We start from the raw sequence: 12,975 nt of genomic DNA, 5'->3' as shown, positions 1-12,975 counted from the left end.
TAAGGAGAGTGGACAGGAGACAGAGAAGAGCTACAGGGAATTAGTCACCCTGAGGCTGTAGGAGTCAGGTAAGTGGGTGACGGTCAGGGAACCAAGGGGAAGAGCTCAGATGGTAGAGAGCACCCCTGTGGCCATCCCCCTCAGTAATGGTTATTTCATTTTAGATACGGTTGAGGGGGATGACCGTGGCAATTGGGTCTCTGGCACTGAGCCTGGTTCCTTGGTGCAAAAGGGAAAGAGGAAGATGAGGAATGCCATAGTCATAGGGTATTCAGTAGTGAAGGGAACAGACAGGAGGTTCTGTTAGCCTGATAGAGATATCCGCACAGTGTGTTGCCTCCCAGGTGCCAGGGTATAGGATGTCTCGGATAAGGTGCCGAGTAATCTGAAGGGAGAGGGTGGCCAGCCAGAAGTCTATGACTTAAGTAGAAAAAGGGAGGAGGTCCTAAAACGAGAATTCAGGGAGTTAGGTAGTAAGCTTAAAAGCAGGACCTTAGGGTAGTACTCTCAGGATTGCTGCCTGTGCCATGTGCTAGTGAGTGCAGCAATGGCATGATCAGATGTATCAATGTGTGGCTGAAAGACTGGTGTAGGGGGCAGGGCTTCAGATTCCTGGATCACTGGGGCCTCTTCAGAGGGAGGTACGACCTATACTCAATACAACCTTGAGATCTGTCTCCTTACAGGCAGCCATCAAACAAAGAAACTCAATGGAACCCATAAATAAATGACTGTCAATTACCCAATGTGCAGAGAAAAAAACAAATTGTGCAAACAATAAAAGGAAACAAATAATATTAAGAATGGGAGTTCACAAAAGTGATCCACAGCTATGAATCCATCATCACTGCAGCCATACACTAAAATAGCTAAATCCCTCTGCATCCTACTTTCTCTCTACTTAAATTATATGCTTCTATGTTGCAGTTCCCCATATTTCACACAATTTTCTTATACTTTTCATATTATTCCATGTTTCCAATGTATTTTTATGCCAAAATTTCTTCATCTTGATGGCTGAGACTGGTGTAGAGGACAGGGATTTGGGTTTCTGGATCACTGGAGCATCTTCTTGGGGAGGTACGACCTGTACTAAAAGGACAGGTTACACCTGAACCCAAAGAGGTTTAAACTAATTTGGCAGGGGGATGGGAACCAGAGTGATAGGGCTGAGGAAGGAGAAAACAGAAATAAATCAAACTTAGCATGCAACAGACATAACAGAAAGAACAGTCAGGAGATGAGGCTTAATCAAAGCCAGGCATGAGTTACAGGGCAACAGAGACATAGTACAGTTAAAACAGAAAGCAACAAATACTGGACTGAGAACGCTGTACTTGAATGTACGCAGCATAATAAATGGACGATCGTGAAATTCAGCTACAGATTTGCAAATATGATGTTGTGGCCATCTTTGAAACTTGGCTAAACGATGGCTGCCATTGGGAGTTGAACATCCAAGGATATACGGTGTATCGGAAAGATAGGTTAGTTGGCAGAGGGGGTGGTGTGGCTCTGTGCATAAGAAAAAATATTAAATCATTGGAAAGAGATGACATAGGATTAGAAGGTGTAGAGCCTCTATGGGTTGAGTTAAGGGCAAGAGTAAAAGGATCCTAATGACAGTTGTATACAGGCCTCCAAACAGCAGCCGGGATGACAGAAAAGCTACAGAAAAGATACAGCAGGAGACAGAAAAGGCATATCAGAAAGGCAATGTCATGATAATTGTTAGGGATTTTAACATGGAAGTGTATTGGGAAAACCAGGCCAGTACTGGACCTCAACAGAGAGATTTTGTAGAATGTCTAAGGAATGGCTTTTTAGAACAGCTTGTTGTTGAGCCCACTAGGGGATCGGCTGTGCTGGACTGGTTGCGTGCAATAATCCGGAGATGATAAGAAAGGTTAAGGTTAAGGAACCCTTAGGGAACAGTGATCACAATATGATTGAGATCACTTTGAAAGTTGAGAGGGATAAAAATAAAATCTAACATGTTGGTATTTCAGTGGAATACAGGAAATTACAATGGCATGAGAGTTGCCTGGAAAGGGACATTTACAGGAAGGACAGCAGAGCAGCAATGGCTGGAGTTTCTATGAAAAATGAGGGAAGTGCAAGACAGATATATTTTTCAAAGGGAAGAAGGACACTACCATGGCTGACAAATGAAGTCAGAGCCAAAGTAAAAGCAAAAGAAAGGGAATACAAGGAAGCCAGAGCTAGTGGGAAGATCGAGAATTGGGGAGCTTTTAAAAAAACTTGGAGAAGGAAACTAAGAAGGTCATTCAGAAGGAAAAGATGAAATATGGAAGGAAGCTGGCGACTAATATCAAAAAAATACTAACAGGTTTTTTAAGTATATAAAGGGTAAAAGAGAGTTGAGGGTAAATATAAGACCCATAGTAAATGATGCTGGAGATATTGTAATGAAAGATGCAGAAATGGCAGAGGAACTGAATGCGTATTTTGCATCAGTCTTCACAGTGGAAGATGTCTGCAGTATACCGGACATTCAAGAGTGTCAGGGAAGTAAGGTTTGTGCAGTGAAAATTACGACTGAGAAGGTGCTCAGGAAGCTTAACGGTCTGAGGTTGGATAAATCTCCTGGACCTAATGGAATGCACCCTCGGGTTCTCAAGAAAGTAGCTGGAGAGATTGCAGAGGTGTTATCGATGAGCTTTCAAGTATTGATAGATTCTGGCTTTGTACCAGATGACTGGAAAATTGCAAACGTTACTCCACCTTTTAAGGAGGGTGGGAGGCAGCAGAAAGGAAACTATAGACCCGTTAGCCTGACATCAGTGGTTGGGAAGTTGGTGGAATCGATTGTCAGGGATGAGATTACGGTGTACCTGGAGGCACACGACAAGACAGGCCAAAGCCAGCATGGTTTCCGGAAAGGAAAATCCTGCCTGACAAACCTACTGCAATTCTTTGAGAAAATTACAAGCAGGGTAGACACAAAAGATGCAGCAGACACGGTGTACTTGGATTTTCAGAAGGCCTTTGACAAAGTGCCGCACATGAGGCTGCTTAGCAAGATAAGAGCCCATGGAATTACAGGGAAGTTACTAGCATTGGTGGAGCATTGGCTGGTCGGCAGAAGACAGAGTGGGAATAAAGGGATCCTATTCTGGCTGGCTGCTGGTTCCACAGGGGTTGGTGTTGGGACTGCTACTTTTTACAATGTATGTCAATGATTTGGACTATGGGATGAATGGATTTGTGGCTAAATTTGCCGATGATACAAAGATAGGTGGAGAAGCGGGTAGTGTTGAGGAAACAGAGAGACTTGGATAGTTTAGGGGAATGGGCAAAGAAGTGGCAAATGAAATACAATGTTGGAAAGTGTGGTGGAAGTAAACAGGCAGACTATTATTTAGATGGGGAGAGAATTCAAAATGCAGAGATGCAAAGAGACCTAGGAGTCCTTGTGCAAGATACCCTAAAGGTTTACCTGCGGGTTGAATTGGTTATGAAGAAGGCGAATGCAATGTTGGAATTCATTTCTAGAGGTACAGAATATGAGAGACGGGATGTGATGTTGAGGCTCTATAAGGCACTGGTGAGACCACACTTAGAGTATTGAGTGCAGCTTTGGGCTCCTTATTTTAGAAAGGACGTACTGACATTGGTGAAGGTTCAGAGAAGATTCACGAGAATGATTCCAGGAATGAGAGGGTTACCATATGAGGAACATCTGGCAGCTCTAGGGCTGTATTCCCTGGAGTTCAGAAGAACGAGGGGGGATTGCAAAGTAACATTTCAAATGTTAAAAGGCCTGAACAGATTAGATATGGCAAAGTTATTTCCTATGGTAGGGGATTCTAGGACAAGAGGACACAACTTCAGGATTGAAGGGTGTCCTTTTAAAACTGAGATGTGGAAAAATTACTTTAGTCAGACTGTGGTAAATCTGTGGAATTTGTTGCCACGAGTGGCCGTGGAGGCCAAGTCATTGGGTGTATTTAAGGCAGGGATAGATAGGTTCTTGATTAGCCAGGGCATCAAAGGGTATAGGGTGAAAGCTGGGGAGTGGGGATGACTGGATGAAGTGGATCAGCCCATGATTGAATGGCGGAGCACAGTCAATGGGCCATATGGCTTTCTTCTGCTCCTAAATCTCATGGTCTTAATAAATATGACCATTCAAGAATACTCTTCTTTCTGAACACATACATACACACACACACACAAAGACAGAATATCTTGGACCTTTTGGATCAGATGTTTTCGCTTAGGTTTTCCACCCTTGATGCATAAACATTATGTAACTGGGGAACACCAGATGTGAAACTAGTGTTTTCTTTAAAGGAACATGCTCCAGAATTAGAAGTAGCAATGAAAGTCAACTTTTGTAAGAAATATAGACATAAGAGAGAGTAGATGCTGGAATCTTAAATAAATACGCAGCATCTGTGAATGTGGTGTTGGGAGGTGGAGAGAGAGTGGGTTGGATGAAGTTCAAAGTAAATTTTATTATCAAACTACAGGTATGTTACTATATACAACCCTGAGATTTATTTTCCTGTGGGCATACACAGCAAATTTATAGAATAGTAACTTAACAGGATCAATGAAAGATAAGAGTGCAGAAGCCAACACTGAGCAAATGCAAATATAAAACAGCAATAATGAGAACATGATACAATGAGATAGAGTCCTTAAAGTGAGATCATTGGTTGTGGGTACATTTCAATAATGGGGAGAAGAAGGGGTAAAATGAATTTGGTCCTGATGCAGTCTAACCCTGAAACGTTGATAATTCCCCAAGTCCTTACCACCCTCTCTTCTCCCTGCTAACCTCACAGATGCTTGATGCATTGAGTTCCTCCAGTGGTTTTTCTTTAAGGAACAGTGTGTGTGCGTGTGTCTCATCCTTACTGAATCAATGATTGGCATGTAGTGTAAATCTGTATAACAAGTAGAAAATTAGCTGCTGTCTGAACCTCAGAGCATACTGTATCACAGGCATTCTGATTATCTACATACATTTTACATGACATACATTTAAATTGAATTCTATAATTCTAACAGAAATATTGTGAAAAATTTGAGTCTTCAATTCTGACCTGTATGTTCCCTAAACTCCACCATTGCTTTCATGGTTTTTGAGTCTGCAAGTGCCATAAGCCAGAACAGCTTGGTTCTTCCACAGCCTTCATGAAGATCTACTTTAATTGCTTCCTCTTCTTCTTTAAACACCTGAAATTTGACAACAAAATCAAGTCAATGGAAATAATCGGATTAGTCATTTCCCAAAAGCTTGCTAAAGAAACTACCCATGCTTTTAGCAGCTCCTTTTAAAAGAATGAAACTAGTCATGCATGAATATCTCAATGTTAGCTTATTTCCAGTTAACAAAATTATTGGCTTTTAAATGCAAATAAAATTTAATTATTCAACATGTTACAAATATTGGTAATCACCTTCATTTTGGTCTTGTCCTGAGAGGTGACAGAATAAAATGTTGCTTGCTTACAGAAACATTATGTGAAGAGTGACAAATTTTAAATATGAAGATTGATACAAATGAGATCATCTCCTGTTCTCTCCCCGCCCCCACTTTTCTCTAAATTTCCCCTTCACTAGAGTGTACTATCTTTGGTGTTTCTTAAGGTTGCTATAGCTGGGGGTGATAAAGGGGACAAGCTCCTGCTATTAAATATTCCAAATGGTGTGCATCTCAAATAGCCTCTGACAACCAAGTCCAGCTCCTGGCCTTCACGTGTGGCTTAGCTACTGAGCCTGGCAGAACCATTTCTACTGACAGAAGGAGGAGCAAAAGCAGGTTACCGGCGCCTTAAGACCAGTTGCTTCAGGCAGATGGGGCTCATCAGCTGTGGTTGGTAGCCCATCTAGAAAGAAAACTCAGATTTCAAACCTCTGCTGCTTTGTGGCTATACCCACTCATGAGGATGGCTACAGGAGTAAACCCTGAGGAAAAAATGCAGAGCTGGAGTCCTTAAAGCAGTTCTACATTGAGTTCAATGCTGACTGGCAAGTCCTGAAACACTGCTGGTACCAAACTGTATTGGTCTTTGCTGTTCCTTTGGGTTAATCAGATGCATGGAGAGGGGGAGCTTGCTAGATGGGTAACAGCTTGCTTTCCATATCGTACTGCCCAGGCTTGCATATCCAGACAGCTAGGACACAATATCTATGGTCAACCCTGACTGATGGAGGCCTCAGGCTCAGACTATTTTTGGCCCAAGATTTATTAGTACTTTATAAACAATAGTTTAAAATCATTAGGCCTTCTACAAAAATGCAAAACATTGCTACAAAGCTACTCTAATGTCAGTTAACAGCATACAAAAATATTTCAACATCCTTGACCATCTTTTGAAAGTCCATATAAATGCTTTAAATTTAATTCTTGCCTGTCTTTGATGAGATCTCGTCCTTCTGTGAAGATGAAGAAAGCGGTCACAGTCTGTGCAAAGATTCCCACACACGTTACAATGGATAATTGCTGGAGTCTCACCATCATCATGGTTGTCACACATTGGCTATGAATAAGATAACTTATTATAATTTCCGTCAATTAAAATAAATAATGCAAAAGATAATGCTTCGATTAAATGCATACCTCTTAGTTCAAAGAAATCTCAAATGTACATTATATTTTGTTGTACATCTGTAAATATCCCTTGTCAAAATAAATTGCTTGATCACTCCAAGAGGAAGTTACAGGTTCTAAGTTATGCAAGTTATATTAACAATGAAATTTAGATAAGCAATAAATTTATGAATGAAATATAGTATACCATGCGTGATCTTCTTTAAATTGTTTATATAAAAATGTTTGCTTATGTGAACTCTCAATTTTTACAAAATTCTGTTAATTTTTTTTTTAAATCGAGCTATCATATGCAGAGAGGGACCAAAACACTGGGCATATTTAAAGTGGAGGTTGATAGGTTCTTGATTAGTAAGGTTATAGGGACAAAGCAAAAGAATGGGGTTGAGAGGGATAATAAATCAGCCATAATGGAATGGCTGAGCTGACTTGATAGGCCAAATGGCCTAATTCTGTTGCTACGTCTTATGTTCTATACGTCAGGCATCATAGCAGAAAGAACTTAAATGCAAGATTAGCTTTGACAGCAGTAAAGGCTGAGATAAGAAAGTTTCTTCAGAAGGGGAAGGAAACAAGATCTATGTTCTATATATAGAAGAGTAGCGTCAACATTATGGAGATATAATGATGCTATTTCATGATATCACATAGACTATTCTGAAGCAACAGATAACTGAAGAATCATCCAAGTAGTGAAACAACTTGTTAATTCATCCAACAAATTAGATTTCCTAGCAAAATTACATTCCTTTCACCATGCTGTTTATTTGCATAATTTGAATATCCACATTTTTTTCTGCACATTATACATAAATGGACCGCCAACTTAATCACTGATATAATTACATGGTACATACGATTCATTGTATCAACTGGAGAGTACTCAGTATCCGAGAGGCAATTATTAATAAAGTAAGAACCAAAAACAAATGATCAAAAGGGAGATAGCAAGGTGAATTACATCTTCTCTGATATTTATTTGGCTTAGCTATGATCAATACTCATTTAGCTTTTTTGGCAGTTCTTAAGCACTCTCAGACATATTTAAAGCCTCCTAAATATTGTCCTTAATTTCAACATCTAAAAGGATTAATGAGATTGCTCTCAGAGCCAGGATCGTCTCTATTGGTTGTACAGCTTCCTTCAATTGTGCAAGAAATTACAAAATTAGGTGTATCATAACATATTAATTTATTATATTCAGCACTCTGCTCATGCTTACATTAAATTTCACCCCCCCCCACATACACCATAATATTTATATTGTAAAAACTGCTTTGTCGTTTGAGATTCTTTAACGCATTAAGGCAGGGGTGTCAAACTCATTTTAGGTCACGGGCCGGATTGAGCAAAATGCAGCTTCATGCGGGCCGGATCAGTCGGACGCGTGCGAACGCAGCTTTCGTTGCCTCCGTTTTTTCAGCCTGCTCTCATGTGTCTCAGTCTCTGCTATAACTACAAAGTGTTTCACTTTACAAATTCCGTTTCTTATGAAGAAGACTGCCGAGCAAGACTGCCGAATAAACACTAAAAACCCTGAAAACCTGGTACCTGAATAAACTCAGCATTAGCCATATCATACGCCATAGGTGCTTCAATTACTGGGGCCAGCTTTAATAGTAATTAGATATTATCTCGCGGGCCAAAGATAATTCCACCGCGGGCCGGATTTGGCCCGCGGGCCTTGAGTTTGACATATATGCATTAAGGGGACTTTCTAGTGGGTTCATTACCAAATACTGTTCCTTGCACTGAGTTGAATCCAACTTCAGAAAGAAAGAATCAAATGACCCAAAAGTATTAAAATGTTTTCCTTACCATTTGTTTTTGTTGGCCATCTTTCCCCATCCATCTGCCAGAGGAAAGTCTATCAACATGGTCTTGATCCAGCACACACAATGAAGCAAGAGCCAACCATAGCTGTGAAGCAAAACGATTGTTTGAATCCAGGTATAGTTATTTTTGATAAATGCTTGTTTTGTTTCTTAAATATACTGCAAATAATTATTACCCTGGTTGTTGAGGTGCACTGAAAAGGAACCCTGTATTCCTCTTCCATTTTTGTCAGGGCTATTATTGTTTCAGCAATAGCATTCTTTGTCACACGGGACCAGGCTTCTGACAGGTGCCCCTGAAAAAAAATTGTTTTATTAAAATATATTATCACCTACTGGTCCATTTTGTTTTAAACTGGTTGTCAAAATACTTCAAAGTGGAAGTCTTTGCTTTAATACATAAATTTGTTTTTTTCCCTCCATAACAGGATGACTTTCAAAAGAACTTGTAGCTTCATCAGATATTTACAAACACTTGACCAGGATCCTTATTGAAATTATATAGACCGAATTACTATCAATTTAAGAATACAGATTTGGAAGAAGGTTGTGGGAAGGGAATAAAATAATAATTGGATTATTCAGTCTAACATTCCCTTAAGTAACCCAAATCCATTGGCTAAAAGATTCAGTATCATGGTTTGGAAAGGTTTAGAAGGAAGTATACAAGAGATTGCAGATACTGGAATCTGGAGCTACAACCATTTGTTAAAGGAACTCAGATGGTTGAGCAGCATGGGTGGGGAGACAGGAACTGTCAATGTTTTTGGTCAAAACCGTGCATGAGGTCTAGAGGAATATGGACTAAGGTCAGGCAAATGGGACTAGGTTGGATGGATGAATTGGTTGATGTGAATGGGCTGGGCCAGAAGATAGGTTTCCATGCTATATTATTCTATGCTTCTAAAACTCAAGTTGCTCCCACGTTTATCAACCACAATAGAAGCAAGGGAATCAAATTTCAATGAAGTGTTGTCTCTCTCTGAAAACATGTAAAATTGTCTTTACTTTGCAATTCAGTGTTCTGCAGTGGCAAACGTCAGTGCATGCTTAGTGTAATTACAGTGGGATTCCAGTTAATCGAGCCATCATTTAATCAGTGTAGCTGCTTATTTGGACAACTGATAAACAGCAAAAACTAATTGAGAAAATAGCCAGGATTCTAAGGGACACTATGCTGCTTAATTGGGATAGGAAATTGCTGCTGAACAGTTTATAACTGTTGCATTCAATTGTGTGGCTGTTAAACACTACACTGCTTAAAGTAAACAGTTTTTAAATAGTGTCAGTTGCATGTAATCGTGTTCTAAAAGCAGTGATTTTTGTCACTGATAGTTGGCGAGAAATAAGCACCCAGACAATTCAGAACTGTTTTGCTCACTGTGGGCTCAAGCATTCAGGCTTGGAGATGCCAGAAATGACCGAGAGTAAAAATAAAACAATTTCACTATTTCAACAAGTTAGGAACTACGACAAATCTGAAGCTATCGGCAATCATCTTGAGTGTTACAATGAAAATGAAGATTTGGAAGATGTAATTGTCAAAAGCCTTAAATGAAGGGTGTCCATTATCTTCACTAGGTATCTGTGCTCATTTTGTTAGTTTACAGTCAATCAAAAGAACACTGCAGCATACACACAAAATGAATTCTGCCATCAACAATTAGTAGAATCTACAGTTTTATAGTACTGTAGTAGTGTTATTAGTTACTTAATCTGTTACTCAATTAAACTCAATAAACTACTTCCATGAAATTTCAGCTACTTGGGGCAGCTGCTTTATTGGGCCAAAATGCTCTGGTCTATTTTGTGTCCCAATTAACCGAATCCACTGTGTATTGTGATCACACTAAGGCATGTGCTAACATTTGAGGTCAGTGTCAGAACAGGAAAAGTAAGAACACAAGCATGTTTAAGTTGCAGGAAGGGAAGTGGAGAGAACAAAGGGACTGCCTGTGACAGTGGTGACTGAAGTTATCCCATTAAGAAGACGCTGTCAGTGATATCTCATTTACACATGAGGGAGGGCATTTAATGAAGGGGAGAAAAAAATGCTGCAAATATTTACCAGATTATGTAAATGGAAAGAGAAAAATTAACAAATTAACAGGTGGATGACCACAAATCAGAACTGGCCGGGCATGACACAAAAAAGTAAGGCCGATGATCATAACTTCTGGAATACTTGAGTATGCCAGGCTGTAAGGTACTTTGATGGAAGTGAGGAGTTGCTCCTCAAACACTGGACTTTCCTAGAAGAGTACAAGGCCAAAATGGGACTGGGGCCAAGAATTAAAATGACTGACACCACCCTTAAGTCTGAAGGGTGATGTCCTGCAAAGTAGTCACCAAGTTTGGGTCTGGTTTTACCATTATGAAGATCACCAATGCAATATAAAAGATTAGAAGTGCAAATTATTTAACTTTGAAAGACTATTTGAGCTGCACTATGGTGAGAAAGGGTAGCTATTGCATTAGCTGTTGTAATAAGGAGGACTGGTTGAAGGGGAAGGAATGGTGAACCAGGGATTTGCAAAATAACAGGTATCTTTAAAACAATGAGTGCCAATAGGATCTCATTGAATTTCTAGCAGTGAATACAGTTTTTACTGATTGGTTGAGCTTATTTCCAGCACTTTGCTTTCACTTTAAATGTCTAATATTTACAGCTTTTTGTTGCTCTATCAATATGTGCTTTGTCAGCAGATGCCCAAATCAACAGCAACTTAACACCTTGTGTTCTCACTTTTCCCACTTTGATAAAGGGACACTGACCTAAAACATTACTTCTTTTCTCCAGTCCCTACTAAAATTTTCTGGGTCAACTTGAAGAGATCTACACCATTAAACTAGCAATAACTGCCTTTACTAGATTCCTCAAAATTGCACTTTGGACAAATGCAAAACCTGTTATCTCACAAGTTGATGCTGATTTCCTTTACATTTGCAATCCAATTTCTTATCATATGAAAAGTATTTTATCTTTATTTCTTAATGAAATCAAATTTAAAAAATAATAGAATATCGGGACATTGTTTAGTGTAAGACCAATAGGCAAATCACTCAATCTAAATTTGTAAACAAAAGAGACTTTTACACAATTAGCATAACCTCCCAGAGAGCAAACACGTGAAATTGGATTCTTTTGTCTGTGACTGGATCACTCTGTTATTCTTATATTTAAGGCACTTCAGTATGTCAACAGACAAAAAGTGTTCTATGACAGATTAATTTTTTTCCATTGAAGCCTGTTTCACTGAAGTAAAATAGTCAGATAATTTCAACTTACTGCTGCCATATCCTTTATTAGTTTAATTATTATTTCAGAAATTTGTGGAGGTGTGGAGCCTTTCATCCACCAGTGACTTTCACCTCGTCGAATAGAGCTGTGGAAAAACCAAGACAACAGTAGAATCATTTCATATCATTGGAAGTAATCTTAGCAAAGTTTATATACTCATAAATTATTTAACCTCATTCAGATTTCAGAAAGTAATAAGGAAATTGACTTAACCATACCCACTGTGAAAAGTGAACTGAAGTGATCTGGGTATCCTTGTAAGCAAATTATTGAATGATTGAATGGTAAACATGCAGGTGCAACAGGTAGTTGGGGATGCAAATGCTAAACTGGCATTTATTAAGAGATGATGTGTCAATGAATAAATGTGCCTTACTACAATTTTATCAGATTTTAGTGACACCACCATGGAGTACTGTGTACAATTTTCATCTCATCTAAAAGGATTAACTTACTATAAAAGTACAGCAATAATTCAGCACACTGCTTCCTGGAATAGCTGGTTGAGGAAAGAGTAAGCAGACTAGGCTTCAAGTTAAGAAGAATAACACTGAAATGTTAAATCTTAGGAGTGCTCAACGGGGTGTTTCTTTATACACATATAAATATTATACAGGGGGTTATTTTCTCCAGTTGAGGAGTCTAGAACTGAGGGTTAGTTACATAAAACATGCTTCACTAGAAATTTCTTCATTCAGGAGAAAGGTAAATCTTTGGAATTCTTTAGCCTGGAAGACTCAGTAATTCATTTTGTTTAAAATGGAGAATAATGGACTTGGAATCATAGAAAACTATAGTACAGAAACAGGCCCTTTGGCCCATCTAGTCCATGCTGAACCATTTAAACTACCTACTCCCATCAACCTGCACTGGGACCATAGACCTCCATACATTTCCCTAATATCCATGTACCTATTGAAGCTTCTTTTAAATGCTGAAATCGAGTTCACATCCACTTGCGCTGGCAGTTCATTCCACACTCTCACAACCCTCCGAGTTGAAGTTTACTCTCATGTTTCCCTTAAACTTTTCATCTTTCACCCTTAACCAATGACCTCTAGCTGTTGTCCCACCCAACTTACTCCTCTGATACTTCCGAGGTATCAAAGGGGTAAGTATGCTTTGAACGTTGTTTATCACGGAAGACAGATAGTCAGAGTAATTAGGTCATTTTCAGACTGAACAGTATAGTTGGTAAAGTGTTTGAAGGATTAGTCATTAGGCCCTTCATTATTTAAATAAAGGAAGGAAAG

General features: G+C 39.2%; 1 protein-coding gene across 16 annotated transcripts in view; it reads right to left on the bottom strand.

Annotated features, from left to right (window-relative positions):
* Window positions 1-12,975, bottom strand: part of mycbp2 (MYC binding protein 2) — a 221,518-nt gene that overhangs the window by 11,030 nt on the left and 197,513 nt on the right. For all 16 annotated transcript variants that reach the window (XM_073027845.1, XM_073027703.1, XM_073027729.1 and 13 more), the window contains 5 exons: window positions 11,711-11,807; window positions 8,598-8,717; window positions 8,405-8,506; window positions 6,387-6,515; window positions 5,076-5,208 (listed from right to left, as the gene is read on the bottom strand). In XM_073027845.1, the coding sequence (XP_072883946.1) occupies window positions 5,076-5,208; window positions 6,387-6,515; window positions 8,405-8,506; window positions 8,598-8,717; window positions 11,711-11,807 (581 nt within the window). The remainder of the gene's footprint in view (window positions 1-5,075; window positions 5,209-6,386; window positions 6,516-8,404; window positions 8,507-8,597; window positions 8,718-11,710; window positions 11,808-12,975) is intronic.

The sequence above is a fragment of the Hemitrygon akajei genome, chromosome 2 (assembly GCF_048418815.1).
Source record: "Hemitrygon akajei chromosome 2, sHemAka1.3, whole genome shotgun sequence".
NCBI lineage: Eukaryota > Metazoa > Chordata > Chondrichthyes > Myliobatiformes > Dasyatidae > Hemitrygon > Hemitrygon akajei.
Note: the sequence above shows the minus strand (reverse complement) of the source record. Positions and strands in the feature narration are given on the sequence as shown.